This window comes from Rhinatrema bivittatum, chromosome 2 (genome assembly GCF_901001135.1).
Source record: "Rhinatrema bivittatum chromosome 2, aRhiBiv1.1, whole genome shotgun sequence".
Taxonomy (NCBI): Eukaryota; Metazoa; Chordata; class Amphibia; order Gymnophiona; family Rhinatrematidae; genus Rhinatrema; species Rhinatrema bivittatum.
Genome location: NC_042616.1, coordinates 296,585,526 through 296,604,534, shown reverse-complemented (window position 1 = coordinate 296,604,534; position 19,009 = coordinate 296,585,526). Strand labels below are relative to the sequence as shown.

At 44.9% G+C, this 19,009-nt stretch overlaps 1 protein-coding gene across 4 annotated transcripts in view; it reads right to left on the bottom strand.

The window, feature by feature from the left end:
• FYCO1 (FYVE and coiled-coil domain containing 1) overlaps positions 1 to 19,009 on the bottom strand; it is a 231,330-nt gene that overhangs the window by 125,523 nt on the left and 86,798 nt on the right. For all 4 annotated transcript variants that reach the window (XM_029589659.1, XM_029589663.1, XM_029589661.1 and 1 more), the window contains exon 11: positions 16,910 to 17,077. In XM_029589659.1, the coding sequence (XP_029445519.1) occupies positions 16,910 to 17,077 (168 nt within the window). The remainder of the gene's footprint in view (positions 1 to 16,909; positions 17,078 to 19,009) is intronic.

Here is a 19,009-nt window from a genome sequence, read left to right as displayed (position 1 = left end):
AGAGCGAGAGACAAACAGCGGACTGCACAGGAATGGAGGTAATGGAAGAGAGGGGGTAATTCCTCCCAGCACTATTGGAGTTTACTAGTGACCAGAGCTCCTACTGCTATCAGGGCCGGTGCTAGCTTTTTTGCTGCCCTGTGTGAACAATTTCTGTGCTACCCTCCCCACACTGGTCATTCATTGTCTGTTTCGGGCCCACCAAAAAAAATCCCAGCTCCTTCCAGTGATACAAACTTTAAAAACTGACATCACCACCACCTCCCTGCCCTGGAATCCATACCTGATGCAAGGGTATTAGGTGCCCTAAGCGAACATTATAGCCTTGCACAACGCCACCCTGCACCCCAACTTCCCCCCTCAGCTCGCTCTACAGACACAGTTAAGAGTTATGCATTTATAATAACATTTCACATGAAAAAATATCAAAATACCATATTCTAGGGTAAAAATATCACTTTACAATATATTTACCGTACATACACTAGTGTGATGCCAACCAGAAATCCTGCAAAAACACACTTAGAACCCATATGGTTTGATTTATTGTAACGTGTGTTGTGTGTGCCCATGACCCTCTGAAAGCCCTAAAACACTAACACACTTCCTATTAGGAGAATACCTCACTTCAATCACACATGCAGAACACAAACAGACTCTCACCAAACACAGAATAGAGCAACCATAAAGTAGAAATATAAATGTGACAAAACCTGAACTGGAAACCACAAGTAGCCAAACTCTCTCTACCGTGCAACAATAAAAACAACAAAACCATCACCATTCTTCAAACATCAAACAATAAAATCAAGAAATAAAATAAATTCATAATCATTATAGTAAAAACATACTAATAATATTCCAAAAACAGACGACAAACAAAAGATTGAATAATTAAAATCTTAAATTTTTTTTTAAATGTCCCAAACACCAATAAAATATTTCAAAACAGCAGACACATTAAATGATACCCAAAAAATAAAATTAAAAAGGATTTAAAAAATGCATGCTCTCATACCTGGGAACTTTTGATTTCCAGTCACCCTAAGGTTGTCATGGACTAGTGGGAATAGGATGCACAAACTTTCTCCTCTGTTTCTTATATATATATAAAACCACTACCGAGAGTGAGGTAACCTTTTACTTGCTTTTGGTGCTTCCAGCACTGTTCTGAAGTGTAAGCAGTGGGCAGCTTATGACATCTTACCTGCTCCTGGTGCTTCCAGCTTATGTTTCCAGCTGGAAGCGCCAGGAGCAGGTAAGATGTCACCTTGCTCCAGGCAGGGTTTCAAATATCGCTAACAGAGGGTGCTAGTGGATAGAGGGTGGGAAGGGAGGTGAGAGGGTGCCAATTCAAAATGTAAGCAACATGGGGAAGGAGGGGTTGGGGGGCGATCTGTGACGCCACAACTAATTTTACTTTTGGGGGAGGGGTTTTTGGGGTTGGCACTGCTTGGAAATATTAGTGACTGGAATAGTACCGTCTCAGATAAATTGCTCAATATGGGCAACTTTAACCTCCACGTTGACAGACTCACCCACAGGTTGAGGGATTTTTAGGGGCAATATCAATATTAGGATTTAATCAACAGGTAACCACATCTACTCATGTAGAAAGGTAATATCCTACCATTTGGAGTTTCAGTGTGCACTCATTCTCTCAGCAAAGTCAATATTTTCATGTTTTATTGTGATTCTATATTTTATTGCACAATGTTTTGCAATTGCTATGATTTTATGTTTGATATAATCCTCCTTGTATGGATAATGTACCTAAAAAGGTAGAATGTCCATTTGTAAATTAAATTAGATATTTGACCTTTTGATTGTACTATGATCAGATCTAAATTGCTAGTTAGTTGATGCGCATCCTATCCGCACTCGGCCCGCGTCCGGGCCTACTCACCCCACCAAGACTCCCATGGGTCCCGAGTCGTCCTCCCCTACTTCAGCAGCGAGCTCAGCCAGGCCTCGACGTCCCGAGGCAGTGGTCGCTGGGCCTTCCACCTCCAGCCAGGCCTCACGGCGGGGCTCGGCATCCGCCGTGGCGTCGGCCCCACCTCTAGGCGCACGCGCATGCAGACCGCTCGGTTCCTTATAGGGCCAGGGGCAGATCCCAGTTCCACGGCGCGCCCTGATTGAACGCTGCTTAAAAGGAAGTGCCTGCCTGCACTTCCTTGCCTTGGCCATCGGGTCAATCACGCTGTGATTTCTAGTTTGCCTCTGTTCCAGTCTTGTTCCAACATTGTTCCAGTGTGTGTTCCAGCCTTGTTCCAGTCCTGTTCCAGCATCCTCCTATTACAGCGTCCTTCTGTTCCAGCATCCTTCTATTCCAACATCCTCCTGTTCCTTCGTCTCCCCAGGTAGTACCTCTCGGACTGTCTTCTCGTTACTGACCTCTGCCTGTTCTTGACTACGTTGATCGCCACCTGGTTTTGACCTTTGTCTGCTTCCTCGACCATGTCTGCACGCTGCCTGGAAGTGACCTCTGCCTGTCCGCTGACCATGTCTGCACGCTGCCTGGAACTGACCTCTGCCTGACCACTGCCTGATCCTGAAAAGCTTCAAGGGATTTGCAACTGGCCTCAGCCAGTAGGCCTGGAACCTGACCCCTGCTTTGGCTGACTATCCACAGACTGACCACTGGTATTGACCCCTGATTTGGTTGACTATCCATGGACTGACCACTGGAATTGACCCCTGCTTTGGCTGACTATGCTACCTTGACTCTGGCCTTGATCCTTGCCATACATTCAGAGACTTTATTCTGGCCTTCTCTGGCACCCCGGACTTCTAGCCTGAACATCGACTGCATACCCTTCATCGTGGTGGGCACACCTCTGAACTTTCTCTCAAAGAGATCCTGCAAGGCCCACCTAAGTCCAGGCAGCCCAGGTAACCAAGAGCTCAACCTGAGGGAACCCCGGGTTGCTATTGGGGAAGCTCCAGCTAGCCTCTGTCTTCTCTTATGCTCTGCCTCCTGGTGGCAGGCCCTCTCTGTATCCGACCAGGGAGCCTACCAATCCTACACTAGATCAAGGGTCCACCTCCCAGCGCAACAGGTTGCCAAGGCCATTGACTCGGCAGAGTCTCCCGCCATACGGACCATTCGGGGTCTGGACGCAACCGTTCAAGAGCAACGATGAGTCCTAGAGACTCTAGCATCCTCAGAAGAACTCCTCTCTCAAATGCAGGAGGTAGTAGTGACTAATCCCAAAGGCCTTACTTCTACCCTGCTACTGAGAGCATCACTGACGCTGCTAGCTCCTCCTCGTTTCAATCGGGATCCACATCTCTGCCGAGGCTTCCTCAACCAGATTGCTTCATGCAATTTGCCCTTCAGCCAACATTGTTCCTGAAGGAATCCACAAAAATCACTTTCATCCTCTTACGCCTTGAGGGGAAGGCCCTGGCATGGGCTTCTCCACTTTGGGAGTGCTCTGACCCCACCCTCACTCAACTGTCCCAGTTCAGCACCGCCTTCAAGCGGCCCTTTGAATATCCTGGTCGTCAGGTGGTTGGGGCCATTACCTTCTCCACCTCCGTCAAGGCTCAAGATCCCTCTCTGAGTTTACGGTGGAGTTCCGGACATTGGCCGCAGAACTGGGATGGCAAGAGGACTGCCTCTGGGCACTATCTAGAAGGCCTATCTCCCGCTCTCAAAAACAAGCTCGCCGTCCGTGAGATTCCCATGTCTCTAGAGGACCTGATTTCCCTTGCTGGGAAAATTGACCATCGCCTCTGGCAACAGCACCATGAAATGAAAGCATCCCGGCCTCCTGCTCAACACCCAGCACGTGCCCCAAGCTCTCAGTTGAAGACTCTATCGGCACCACCTCAATCTACAGAAGAACCTTTGCAAGTCAACCGTGGGCAGTTGTCTCCCGACGAACGTCTTCGGCGCAAGAAGCAGGGCCTCTGCTTATACTGCGGTGCCTCCGGACACCTGAGGCAGTCCTGTCCGGTCCGTCTGGAAAACTTCAAAGCCTGAGCTCGGCAGCGGTCCCGAGCTTGGGTGCTACAGTCACCGGCCTCCAACTGTTATTTCCAGTTTCTCTCTCCATGGAATATCGTTCCTTCGCCATCACTACTTTTATTGACACTAGAGCAAGTGGCAGCTTCATCATGGACGATATCGTCAACCTCTTGAAAGTCCCCATACTACTCGTAGAGGTGCCTCTCCGCATCGCATCTATCCAAGGGGAACATCTCCCTGGACGCATCTCTCATCACACGGTGGCCTTCCGCCTCAACGTGGGAACCCTCCACAAGGAAGAAATATCCTTTTACGTCTTGAAGCTCTCCAAACACCCAGTCATACTGGGCCTTCCTTGGCTCCAAACACATGGACCCCAATTTGACTGGCAATCCCTCCAACTGGTCCAGTGGGGCCCACAATGCCAGAAACACTGCTTAAAGCAAGTGTCCCCAGCAGTTACCATCCTGAAGACTACAACCCTCGCCGGCCTACTCATTAGTACTCTGACTTCGAAGTTTTTTCTCTAAGCAAAAGGCAGACCCACTGCCTCGACTCCAAAAGTTTAATTGTCCTATCGAACGTCTGCCTGGCACTACACCTCCCAAAGGTAGAACCTATCCACTCTCATTTCCTGAGACCCAGGCGATGTCGGAGTACATCAAAGAGAATCTCGAGAAAGGGTTCATCAGACCTCTGACTCTCCAACAGGAGCGAGCTTCTTCTTCATCAAGAAGAAGGATGGAGGACTACGCCCTTATATCGATTATCGGGGGCTGAACCCCATCACCCACAAGGATTGCTACCCGTTACCCCTCATCAGTGAATTGTTTGACCGCATGCAAGGGGCCCAGATCTTCACGAAACTTGATCTACGAGGAGCGTACAACCTCGTATGCATCCAGCCTGAGGACATATGGATGACCACTTTCAACACCAGAGATGGCCACTACGAGTACATAGTGATTCCTTTCGGCCTTTGCAATGCCCCTGCGGTGTTTCAACGCCTGATGAATGAAATCCTCTGAGATCTACTTTATTCATTCGTAGTTGTATACCTAGATGACATCTTGATCTTCTCAAAGGGCCTAAAGTCCCATCGATCCCACGTCAGAACTATTCCTCAATGCCTCAGAGAGAATCACCTCTACATGAAAATAGAGAAAGCATATTTGAACAAAATCGTCTGCCATTCCTGAGATATATCATCTCCGATCAAGGATTTACTATGGATCCTGAAAAGCTTCAAGGGATTTGTAACTGGCCCCAGCCAGTAGGCCTCCACGCCTTATGAAGATTCCTCAGATTCATGAATTGCTATAGGAGATTTATCAACAACTATTCCACACTAGCTGCTCCACTCACTGCGATGACCAAGAAGGGAACCAATCTCCAGGTTTGGAGTCCCAAGGCTCAAGCTGCATTCCATGCACTAAAAGAAGCTTTTTGTTCTGGTCCCTGTTTACGGGATCCAGACCCAAACTACCCATTCATCGTTGAAGTCGACGCATCCGCCATCAGAGCCGGGGCGCTGTTGAGTCAGTTCTCCTCCAAAGGTACATTGGTACTGTGCTCTTTCTATTCCCACAAATTTTCACCTGCAGAGCAAAATTACACAATTGGAGGCCGTGAACTCCTAGACGTCAAACTAGCACTCCAGGAGTGGCACCATGGCTACAAGGTGCACAACACAAATTTACCATATTCACAGATCACAAGAATCTGGAGCACCTAAAAGAGGCACAATTATTAAATCTGAGACAAGCCCAATGGGCATTATTCTTCGAGCAATTCAATTTCAAGCTGCGCTACCGGCCAGCATCGAAGAACCTCCGTGCAGATGCACTCTCGCGCTCCCTTGAACCAGAGGACACACCGGACACCCCAAGACACATTATTGACCCAGCCTGTGTCCCCCTTGCAGTTACCACCACGGTACCCGCCAGAAAGACGGTTGTCCCATGTAGACTACTTGAACGTGTACTCCATTGGGCCCATGACTCAAAGCTAGCCAGATATCCTGGTCGTGCCAGAACACTGGAAATGTTAAGACTGTTCTACTGGTGGCCCAGCATGGTAACAGATTCCCGTAATTATGTTGATTTATGTCCTGTATGTGCACACCAAAAGCCTCCTACGGGTCGGCCATGGGGTCTTCTCCAACCACTTCCAGCACCCACCGAACCATGGTCCAGTATATCAACTGATTTTATCACTGACCTGCCTCCGTCTCAAGATAGCACTGTCATCTGGGTCATCATTGATTGCTTCTCTAAGATGGGACATTTTATTCCTCTGCGGAATCTTCCTTCAGCTCCCGAACTCGCCAAATTATTCCTGAGGCACATCTTCCTTCTGCATGGCCTACCCAAGGAAATAGTTTCGGACCGAGGACCACAGTTTGTCGCAAAATACTGGCGATCATTATGCCAGAAGTTCAACATCACCCTGAGCTTCACTTCGGCCTACCACCCTCAGGCTAATGGCCAAGCAGAAAGAACTAATTATACACTAAAAACTTTCCTAAGGTCTTTTGTAAATGTCCAATAGGACAATTGGGCCGACTTGCTACCATGGGCCGAGTTGTCACACAACACGCACATTGCTGCCGCCACAGATGTCTTTCCATTTTCGGTGGTGTTCGGCCGTCAACCACGACTACCCTTGCCAATACCCCTCTCCGTGCCTTTGCCAGTGGCTCAGTTCACAGCACTGACCATCCGCAATGTATGGAACCAAGTGAAGGAGCGTCCGACCCAAGCTGCTGAACATTCCAAAAAGGTTGCTGATGCTCATCGGTGGTCAGCCCCACTTTTCCGACCCGGCCAAAAGGTGTGGTTGAGTACCCGACACATCAGACTGCGACTACCCTCCCATCGCCTAGCACTGAAGTATATTGGGCAATTCCCAATCCTCCACCATGTCGGAGCAGTAACCTACCAACTCCAGTTGCCGTGATCCATGGGTATCCACAATACCTTTCACGTCTCCTTATTAAAACCACTAGTGCTCTCCTGGCCTTCTCGCAGAGATCCTCCACCTCCACAGGTCTTCACAGAACCCGACAACATCCTCCAGGTAAGAGAGGTCTTCAACGTCCGTCAGCATCGAGGCCGCTGGGAATATCTCCTTGCCTGGGAAGGGTATGGGGCCGAAGAAAACTCCTGGGAGCCCTCGCAAAACATCCTCGACAAGGATCTCCTACAGAGTTTCCATAGGGCTCATCCAGACAAGCCTCTCCTGAGGAGGTCTAGAGGAAGGGGGGTAATAGAAGGGGGGGGGGGGGGGTACTGTTGCACGTCCCGTCCGTGCTCGGCCCACGTCCGGGCCTACTCACCCCACCAAGACTCTCATGAGTCCCGGGTCGTCCTTCCCTGCTTCAGCAGCGAGCTCAGACAGGCCTCGGTGTCCTGCAGCAGCAGCAGTCGCCAGGCCTTCCACCACCAGCCAGGCCTCAGGGTGGGGCTCGGTGTCCTCTGTGGCATCAGCTCTGCCCCTAGGCACGTGCGCGTGAACCACCCGGCTCCTTAAAGGGATCCCAGCTCCACGGCGCAGCCTGATTGAATGCTGCTTAAAAAGAAGTGCCTGCCTGCATTTCCTTGCCTTGGCCATCGGGTCAATCACGCTGTGTTTTCTAGTTTGCCTCTGCGTTTCCAGTGTTTGTTCCAGCCTTGTTCCAGCGTCCTCCTGTTCCAGCATCTTTCTCTTCCAGCGTCCTTCTGTTCCAGTGTCCTCCTGTTCCTTCATCTCCCCAGGTAGTACCTCTCGGACTGTCTTCTCGGTACTGACCTCTGCCTGTTCTTGACTATGTTGATCGCTGCCTGGATTTGACCTTTGCCTGTTTCCTCGACCACGACTGCACGCTGCCTGGAACTGACCTCTGCCTGTCCACTGACCACGACTGACTTCCGCCTAGAACCTGACTCCTGCTTTGGCTGACTATCCAAGGACTGACCACTGGTATTGACCCCTGCTTTGGCTGACTATGCTACCTTGACTTTGGCCTTGATCCTTGCCATACATTCAGAGACTTTATTCTGGCCTTCTCTGGCACCCCGGACTTCTAGCCTGAACATCGACCGCGCACCCTTGATCGTGGTGGGCACACCTCTGAACTTTCTCTCAAGGAGATCCTGCGAGGCCCACCTAAGACCAGGCGGCCCGGGTAACCAAGGGCTCAACCTGAGGGAACCCCGGGTTGCTATTGGTGACGCTCCAGCTAGCCTCTGTCTCCTCTTGAGCTCCGCCTCCTGGTGGCAGGCGCTCTCTGGGTCCGACCAGGGAGCCTACCAATCCTGCACTAGGCCAAGGGTCCACCTCCCGGCACACCAGTTTTGGCAGTACCCAACATAAATATTGAGAATCTGAATATGTGAAGATAAGCCTAATAACTTCAAGAAATTTAAAACATCTAACCAAGATGGACTGATCCTTGGTACTACAGGAACAAAAATTAGCAGGTAAGAACCAATTTTCCTTTTGACGATGCTAATGGAGAGGGCAATTTTGAAAAGTCATTTACACACGTAAATTGCCCACCCCCCTGCACAGGGATCAGACTTGTGCATACTTTTACCCGCATTTGGAGCAGGCGTTACCAGGGACATGTTTAGGTTGGGGGGAGGTAAATAATGTACCTTTTAATTATGTTATTAACCCCATATATCTTAATCCAAGTTAATTCGACCTGTTCATTGTAAGACATTTACTTGTCATTGTTATTGTTGAGAATGTAAACCGAATTGATCAATAATTCTGTTATTGGAAAGTCGGTATAGAAAAATGCTAAATAAATAAATAAAAATAATGTGCCTGCGTTATATTTCTAATTAACACGTGGTATTTTCAAGGGAAAAGGCACCCACAGAAAAAGCGGGTACTATTCACCGCGGGTACCTTTTCCAAGGACAATTTTCAAAGGGACAGAATGCCTGGACTCTCCCTTTGAAAATCGAGGCAAAGCCTGCAGTAAAATTATCTCGTATCTTTCCAACAATGCCGGCAGATTGTAAAATTGCCCCAAACATCGTGTCCCCAATGAGGTCACCCCGATATTGAGCAAATTCTCAATCTTAATCAAAAGGTTAAGAAGGGATCATCCTCGGTTAATCATTCTGACCCTACATTTGAATATTAGCCAAATGGCTGAGGAGTGATCAGACACTTGATGTGAGCTAACATCTTAAATTTCAGCAAACATGACTTTATATTGTAATACCTTCTGCTGGATGAAGTTGCCTCTCTATACATTTTCACTAATAGATTGACTAACAAGAAATATCTGAATAGTTACATTTAAAATCTCTTCTGACTTCTTGAATGCACATGCAGTTATAAACAAAACATGATTGCAGTTACAAACCGACACCCTGAAAACCAACAGCTCAAATGCCTAACTTCACAGTGATCTGCAATTTCAGTAGCTTATTTGCATCTGTTTGCAAACAGATGTATTTTATGAGCTGAAGGACCGGCTTGAGTGTATCTGCCATTGTAAAGATCTCAGAGCGGTGGCATCAGGAATTTCCAGTAGCAAATGCACGCAAAAAGTGTGATCTTGTGTACACTGCGGATGATTTTGCATGCCAAACAAGCCAAGCAGCTTGATGGACGAGGAATGGAAACCAAGAAGAAGTGAGAAACCACTTGCAAAGTTTAAGTAAGCTTTTCTCTAACCAGTAGAAAAAAAAATACTGCTGTGGTCATGAAGAGGCACAAAAGCTAAGATATCTTTAGTGAAGCTGTTAGATCGAGCGAGATAACGATTCACACTCAGAGATGCAAATAAGTGCATGTAATTCCACCCCCCGTACATTTTGTTTGTGATATTATTCCATTCTCTCTCAACTTGATTCAGCTCTTTAACATGCCTCCCAGGCATGCTAGCTTACTTGTGGAAGTAAATCTAATATTAAGGGCACCGGTGACCTCTCAGTAAGTAGATCTTCTATTGTATATTAATCTAGTGTTTTGCTCTATTGGGGTTATTGCCAAATAATTCTTTAATGGGCCTACTCCTTGATATGTTCAACATACTTAGGCATATCTGGCCAGGAATTTATCCTATGCAGGCAATTTTCAAAGGAGGTACGCATGTAAATGTAACATACTATTGTAGCAATTTTCAAAAGCCATTTACACATGTAAAACCTCATTTTAAGCGTGTAAATCACTGTGGTTTGTTTAAAGCCTATGAGGTGCCATCTCTGCAAGGGCAGCAGCCTCCTGAACACCATTTGGAATAAAGCAAGCAAGGGAAGGAACAGGGTTTGTAATAGCCTGCATACATTTTACATCAAATACATAGATACATTATTTTACTTTGAAAATTATCCCACTAAAGCTACCCATACACACTTACATCCGCTAAATTCTGCACAGATTTTGTTCAGGAAAAAAAAAATAAGTGCATACTTTGGAAAATGCAAAAGTATATATGTAAGTGCAAACCTCTCTCTAACCCCAGCCTGGGAAACGCCTCTGCTCACTGTGGGTAAACTTACACTCATACAAGACACACACATCAATGCTTACCCACATATCAGGCAGGCAATTTCATAACTTCCATAGGTAAAGCACTGTTCTACCTGTGCAAATCCCTTTGAAATTTACCATCCAGATCAGGGGTCCCCAACCTTTTTGGGGCGGGGACCCATTTTTAACAACCAAATGTTTAAAGTACCCCATCCTGTCCCTACCAGTCTCACTTCTCTCTCCCATCCTCTCCTCTCTAGACTTTCCCTCTCTCCTGTTCAGGCCCTCCTCCACTAGTATCTCTCTCTCCCCCAACCAAACCCCTTCCCAGCCCCATCCACCAGCCCTTTCCCACAAGTTTTTCTCTCACCACTAGCTTTTCCCCAGTATCTCCCCCACCCAATCCCTCTCCACAAGTCTCTCTCTCCTGACACATCCCCATACCTGCCAATCCCATCCCACCAGTCTCTCAATCCCTAGGCCATCCCCATCAGTCTCTCCCACTTTTCATCCTAGTATATCCTCATTAGTCTTCCTTGCTCCCCTAGCTCACACCCCACCAATCTATCTGTCTCTCTCTTTCTCCAACCCAGGAATGGATTTAAGATTTTGGCACCCATAGGAAAAGTGCCGCAGTTTTGCCTCTTTATAGCTGTGCCAGTACAGTGCACTAAAGCAAGTGGAGGCACGTTACTCTTAGGCCTGGTTATTTGGAGCCTTCAAAATTTGGCACTCTAGGCAGTTGCCTATGTTGTCTATGCCTAAATTCAAGCCTGCTCCAGCCTTTCCCCACCAGTCTCTCTTCATTGTACTTTGGCCATGATGAGGCAGGAGAAGTATGGTGGAATGTAGCCTAGTGTGGTATTTGGGGCCTTTGACTCTAGTGAGAGGGCTCCCTGAATGCTCCTCCCACTCCTTTTTCCCCTCCCTCCCTCTTTCCTCTTGTCATTCACTAATATTCACACTGTCCCTCTGCTAGACATCTCCTTCACCTCGTCCTCACTACTCTCCTCCTCCACCTGCCACCCTTCTCCACTCATCTCTTCCTTGGGTACCTATGTGCCCCTCCAATTTCTCTGCCTCTTCCCCCTCCCTAATTTAATATATAAATTGCCTTTACAAAATAGCTGCAGGTCATGTACAAAAGAAAATCTCAACGTAATATAACATTGAAACAAAAACTAGGCTATACAATGAACAAAACATAACTTAACAGGTAACTTACAAAATATAAGAAAGAATACATAAGAATAATACTAGCTACGTACAGCTCCATATTTAACAACCCACCAAAAGATATACACAATAGATCCTTAAAGGGTGCAGCACCTACCCTATGGAATTCCCTCCTAGAAGACTTCCAAAAATACAGTACTACTCTCACTTTAGGAAGCAAATAAAAGCCTGGCTTTTTTATCAAGCCTTTAATGCTAAACCCGGAGCCCAAAGCTACTAAATTCACTATGGGAAATAGTCTGTCATTCACTTTGAATGCTTTTAACATGCTATGCTTCTGCACTCCAGAGTTTTGCTTTGGAGCTATTTATTTCTGGAGTTAGAGGTGTTAACGTTTAGTCATGATTGTTGATTTAGTTAGAGTTAGGACTTGAGTTTCACCTTATTTTGTCAAACTGTATTGTGATTTGCTGTTATTCGAATTAGTTTACACCTTTGTAATGTGAAGCTGCAAATGATCTCCTATAAGCTAATATTCTAATATGCTGTAATCTGCTTTGACTGAATTTTCATATTCAAAAAGGTGAGTAATAAATCCAAGTAATAAATAAGCAAATAAATAAATAAATAAATAGTATACTGTGATAGATAAAGACCAAAATGGTCCATCCAGTCTGCCCAGTGGAGATTCCTCTACTTTGGGTTTGAAACACATCGAAATTCCCACATGTCACTCAACACCAACACCCATTTTCCCAAGCCTTTTACCTTACCTCTCAACCCTTTTCCTGCCATTGCCCTCCATATCTGTCCCAAGCGTGCCCAAAATATTTTACACTGATTACCTCCATCACCTCTGCTAGTAGGACATTACACATCTTGCCATCTTCAACTTTGCTTTTTACAAGACCAATATTTAAGCCAAAAACCCTGGCCCCCTTCTATGCCTTGTTAGCAAGTTTTGCAATAATCCCCAAGGCCACCAAGGTTGGATGCCATGGTAAAAATTCTAGCCTCCCTACACTCACTGAAGTCTGGGTTTTAACTATGGTTCCTCCATGCAGGTCACACCGGCCATTTGGGAGCCCGATGCTGTTATACCACTGCTGTTTAGGATTGTGACTGCCACCCTACGAAAGTTATCTTGACACTTTCTTGGAGGTCTGATGCAATCATAGCGCTGCTATTTAGAGTTGTAACAGCTGCTCCATTCAGGTTACCCAATGTTTTCTTGGACGAACAAGCAATCATACTACTTCTGTTTTGGACTGAACTGCTGCTCCACGCAGGTTATCCCAGTGCTTCATTAACATTCTTTTGCCACTAGGGGTCCTCTGTGGTTATCCCAGACTTTTTTTTTTAATTCTGTTACCATTTTTTGTTTCTGCCACTTCATTCAGAAGGACATTCCAGCATACACCAATCTTTCCGTAAAAAAATATTTCTTTACATTATATATGAAGCCCCAGAGAGGATAGACACAAGAATAACTTAAAACATATTTCCTTATATTGTTCTTGAGTCTATCCTCTATGGGAATTCATATCACAACCTCTATTTATACAACTTCCTTTCCATTTGAAAAAAGTTTGTTTTGGGTATCTGAAATAATTGGGAGTCAATATACTAAATATATTTGTCAGGGTATATCCCCCTGAATTATCCATCTTTGCTAAAAACAATCAAACAAGATTTGAGGAAATGGTTACTCTCTTCAATCTCTTGGTTTGGCAGAATCTTGATTATTAAATGAATACACTATTCCTATTTGAGATGCTCCCAGTCAGGATCCGGATCACTTTTCTAGCTGAATTCAGCTCTGCTGTTACAGAATTTATCTGGTTAAAGAAAAAGGCTTGAATCTACAACAAAGGGCTGCTGGATCTTACAGAATGAGGAGGGCTGGGCCTTCCAGGTTTGGGGGTTTACCAAAGAGCCATTCACCTGAAGAGCATAATAATGCGGTGGAAAAGCCCCAGCTGAGAAACACACATGGACTGAGCTGGAGAGTTCTTGTCCCTTTTTCAATCCCTTTTGGGTCTGCCCTTCAAAGCACAAATAAAGAAGGCAGAGGAACACCCATTTCTCGCTTAGATTATGCAAAGTTTACAATGCTTTTGCATTCCAGAGGTAAAATATTTCCTCACTTATCCCCACTGTCTGTTTTGTGGAACAATCCACACTTCTCTAAACACCTCAACAGGAAACATTTCCATTGGTTAGTCAAGAGCAATGTTAGGTTTGTAGGTCAGTTGTTTGATGAAGCGAAATTCCTCTCTATCCAATAGTTAAAAGATACATTTGAAATGGAGACAGTGCTGGTATTTAGAAATCTACAACTAAGCAGGCTTTTTAACAAGGGAAGTGATAAGAGCCAATTTCAGTAGAAGAATTAAATCATTTCAGAAACTAATCAATGAACACTTGGGTAATAAATGTCTAAGATCAAATATCTATAGGATCCTAATGGAAAAAGTGGAAGACTCAATAGGAAAATAAAAAGACTTATAGGCCAAATATTTAGGAAAATAATTAGAAGAGGAAGCCTTGAACCAAATAGTTTGGACACTTAAACTGAGCAACTTGTTATGTATGAGGACTAAGGAGAATGGATAGAAAATCCACTATCACAGGTATGATACTCTGGCTAGTTTGCATAAAATGGTATTGATTCCAGTAAGTGCTGGAGAGGATGCCAGGGGTGGTGGGGCTCTCTGTTCCATGTGTGGTGGAAATGCCTCCTGACAGAGATGTACTGGAAGAAAGTGATATCATGGATTTACAAAGTGATTGGTATCCAGCTTGTACTGGATCCTGCAGTTATTCAGGGGATCCCCTTCTTTAAGCAGGGACAGCATTCCCTTAGTAGTCCACTTACTAGTGGCAACAAGGCATAATGAAGTCCAACACTTGAAATTACCGTGCAAGCCTGGGATAGGAAAGTGCATCCACTTGGAACTCATTTCTTTTTACGTGAGACAAATATCAAAATGTAATGAGAATGTGGGACCCTTTCCTGAAGTACGCAGGAAAAGAAGTGGAATCTAGTAAGGAGGATAATTAGAGCTGAGGCCTCCCAATATCACAGGGCTTCGCCACAAGGTTTAGGCCATCAAGAAGGCCAAGTAACTTACAGTCTGCAAGCTCTGCCAGTCTCTTTCTGATCAATGCTAAAAGTAGGATGTTGTGGGTTTTTTGGTTCTTTTTCAACCTGGAGAAAGGGTTCTCAACCCAGTCTTCAGGACTTGCCTAGCCAGTCAGGTGTGCAGCAGGATATCTACAGAGAATATGCAGGAGGTAGATTTGCATGCACTGTTTCCATATCCTGTAAACTCGACTGGCTAGATGTGTCTCGAGGACTGTGTTGAGAACCCTGACCTGGAGAGTATTTTTATATTAGTTTTCATAACTTATACATTTGACACAATTTGATGTGTCAGACCTGTACCAACAGTTTGTTATATCTTGATTCTGCATGTATGATTCCATGTAACTTTTTTCAATAAAGGAGAATTAAAAATGTAATTGTTACTTGCGCAATCTTAATAAAATTTTTCATTGGAAAGAAAACTGCAGAAATAGTTATATGGAGTTCCAAGAGCCTCAGGAACAATATCAGGAAGGCCATTTATCATGCACCTAGAATAGCATTAAGGCTAAGAGTGCATTAAGGCTAAGAATAGCATTAAGGCTAAGAAACCAGGGTCAAGAGAACAAAATTAGAGTATGACTGCATGCCAATAAGAGAACATTGCAAATTAAGCTTTCATGATGAGCATATTATATTAACCACGAGCCTTCTAAAACCTAAAGGTTAACACCTGCCTTGGATCAAGTGTTAACCTTTTAGCTCATAAGCTGCATCTCAAAATCATCCATGTCTTCATTGAGGGTTTTACATGGGCAGATGCCTTGATCAGGGTGGTTGGGGGGATGAAATCCCGCATGCTAACTAGTCCTTTCACTTTGGGCCGGATAGCACGGGGGATTTTGAAACAGCATGCAAAATGTTTTTGTTTTAGTGTGCACACTAATTCTGCAAGCTGGCTAAAAAGGCTTCCTGTTAGTGGGCATGCAAAAGAGGTTAATGCATCCCACATTAAGTGCAGTTTTAGCATATGCATGAGATTTACTGCATAGACCCCAAAATTTTGAATTTTATTTGGACTTTATGGTTTTTAAAAAAAGACGCATTTTTCTACCATGCAAAGGATGTTAGAAAAAATGTTTCCAATTTTAATGGATACACCTCCATCCTTTGTGATGCATGACTGAGACGCATTGGTGGGGGAGGAAGAGAAGACAGTTATCTGTTTGATACTCATCTGTATGATGATGGTTATGGCAATACTGAATTGTACCAGCTTCCTGCTATGTTGGGTTTATTTTTCAATTATTTATTTTGAATCTGCATATAATTGCCTTAACTTGGACACATAAAAGGGTTAATAATTTTGCCTCGAAGCTAATTGTTCACATGTTTCATATCAGGAAACCAGTTCTGAAGCATTATGATGATCTGTTATTGTATATGTGTGCATCTGTGTGCACGTTTAAATAGTGTATTTTTTCTTTTGTTTTAAATATGTTTACTAAAATATGATTGACCCTGTTTATTAGAATTCACTACTCATTATCTGGTCGTTGAAGTTGTTGCTTCTGTCTCGTTCTTGTTTCTCCATATACCCAGAGACAGATTGAGCCAATCCAGTTGCACTCTCAAAACTATGATCCTGATTTCCTCTAAGCAAAGCAAGACTAAAAGCCCCAGCATGCAATGGGATGAGCATTAAAAAACAGACCTTCTTCAGTCTTCTCCTAAAGACCTGGACTTCTATACACAGCTACCAGCATATCTGCCAGTAGATTTGCCCACCCAGTTCAAGGCAAATATTTTATCTCATTTGTCATTTCAGCTGTTCTTCTTTACTTTTAATTTCTATCATCACATCTTTCAGTCCCATTGCCCACAGAAAAACTGTGCTCCTGCATGTTAGCTGGTGACACTGGTAGTTAGATGTGCTCCCTTCAGCAGAGCATGATACCGCCTCCACAAAGTGCCCCCTCCCCCGCTCATTTCTTTTCAGAACTTAAAACAGGAAATCTCATCAAAACTCCAATACTAGAAATGCAGAACACTAGCTCTATAACTCCAGGCTGGTCTAGAGATATATTTTTAATATTTAAACTTGCAAATTTCATTTTACACATGGCTTATGACACAAAAGAATCCAGGCTGCATACTGTGGTAGACTTTAATAGCTTGACAGTCTTTCTACAGACCTGATGAGCTCTATCAAACGCTCCTCAAGGAACTGCTTGGTTCGTATTAAATCATCCACGTTAGCCGTCAGCTTCTGTTCATTGCTATCCCTGTCCTTCTCTGTCTTTGTCAGCTTGTCGTGATAGTGTTTGACTTGCTCATTTGCCTTGGCAAGTTCTGTTTGGGTCCTGTTTAAAAGATAAAATAATTATTTTATGTATGTTTCTCTCATCAGTTAACTTAAATCAAACTATTTCCAAACGTCTACCAGATCTTCAATCATCTGCAAACATCTGTCATCGGGGGTGAGTGCAGAAACACCCACAGGTGATATGATCTCACAAAGCAAGCAGAGTAGATATGAGGAAATAGAAAAGTAAGGCAATGGCTGGGGGGGGAGGAAAAGCAGTATCTGGAAAGCAATGCATACAAATGCTCATAGCCTGGGTCCCGGCAAATTCTGCTGTCAGTTCTGTTCAGCTATTCTTTGGAGATAAGAATGGGTCCAAAACAATGGAAATAGGGAAGAAGCTGGTAGCTCCAGATCAGTTAAGGCTGACCTCAGTGCTGGGGAAATTACTAAAGGGAAAGATGACAGAGAATCTTGTACCTTGCAGTTTACAGAATCCAAGGCAGCATGGTTTTTACCAGAGACAGCTCCTGTCAAACAAAGCTGAACAATTCATTTGAATGGGTGATCAAAGAATAAGACTGAAGCAGGCCCTGGACTTGGTATATTTTGGGGGTTTTTTTAATAACGCTTTTGACACATAGGAAGAATGCAGATATACTCAACAGCACAGAAGTGGGTCTGTGGTGGCTGAATGAGTCAGAAGCTGGCAGAGTGATAGCCCACAAGGGGAAGTTGTAAATGGAGTTACCCCAAGGAAAAGCGGATATCAGTGGAACCCTGGGTGGGTTCTGTTCAATATTTCCATTTGGTGACACTGCAGAGGGATTTGGAGGAAAGGTTGGAGAAGATACTAAGGTCTCCAAAAGGGTGGGTACTCCTGATGAACGAGATAAAATGAAGTGTGATCTAATAAAGATTCAGGGGTGGAATGGGCATGATCAGGGTCTTGAAGAGGGGATATAAGAGGATCAGGGCTACCGAGATCATGGATCCAGAGGGCAGAGCTGAAAGTACTTTGGGGTCCTTGGAAATGCTTGTGGGTCCTGGGTGGAAGGTGGGTTGGAAGGGCTATGAACATCAGGTCCAAAGGTACATGGCTAGCCAGTTAGATTTAAGCCAGCTATCCCTTTGCCCACAACTAGCCAGCTAAATTAGTCAGCTAACTTTCCTCCCCTGATCTAAGCCCATCCCCTGCTTTGATCTAGAGTAGAGGAGCAGCCTAGTGGTTAGAGCAGTGAGCTATTACCCAGGGAGAGCAGTGTTCAGATCCCACTGTCGCTCCTTGTGACCTTGGGCAAGTCACTTTACCCTCTGTTACCTCAGGTAGAAAATTAGATTGTAAACCCTGTGGGGATAGGGAAATACCTACCTACAGTACCTGAATGTAATCTGCTTTGATGTACACGTTGAAGTGCCAAAATGCAGAATCTAAATAAAATCTAGCTATTTAAATCCCTACGTAGGGGTCTTTCTTACCAGATGCATAGTGAGTGAGCCAGTGAGCCCGGAAACTTAACTGGCTAAATTTAGCCCAATATTCAACAGAACTTAATCCAGACAAGCGTTTTCCCATATATGCCAGGATAAAGTTATCCGAATAACTTTAGGGTGGGTATTTGTCCAACCAGAAAATTGTTCTTCTCAATCCAGCTAAGAATGCACACAGCCTTCCACAGCGCATATACATGCAGCTGGATTTCAAAGAGTTTTACTGAGAGGGGCGTTTTCAGGTCAGAGGAAGAAATATCTTGCCTTGAAAAACACAAAGGTGAGCAACAAAGATGCATAAACTGAAAAGAAAGAAAAGAAACAATGGCAGTGCTTTCTGTTGCGAGCTCAGCAATGCGGTTGCTTGCTCTAGGGGGATGTGAGCCCTTGGACCACGGCACGGCTCGGGAAGGAGCCCCAAGACACACACTTTGGGAGGTGAGAGTGTCCAAGCATGGGCAGGAGCTGGAACAAGGCTGGACCATGATCAAGGCTTGGA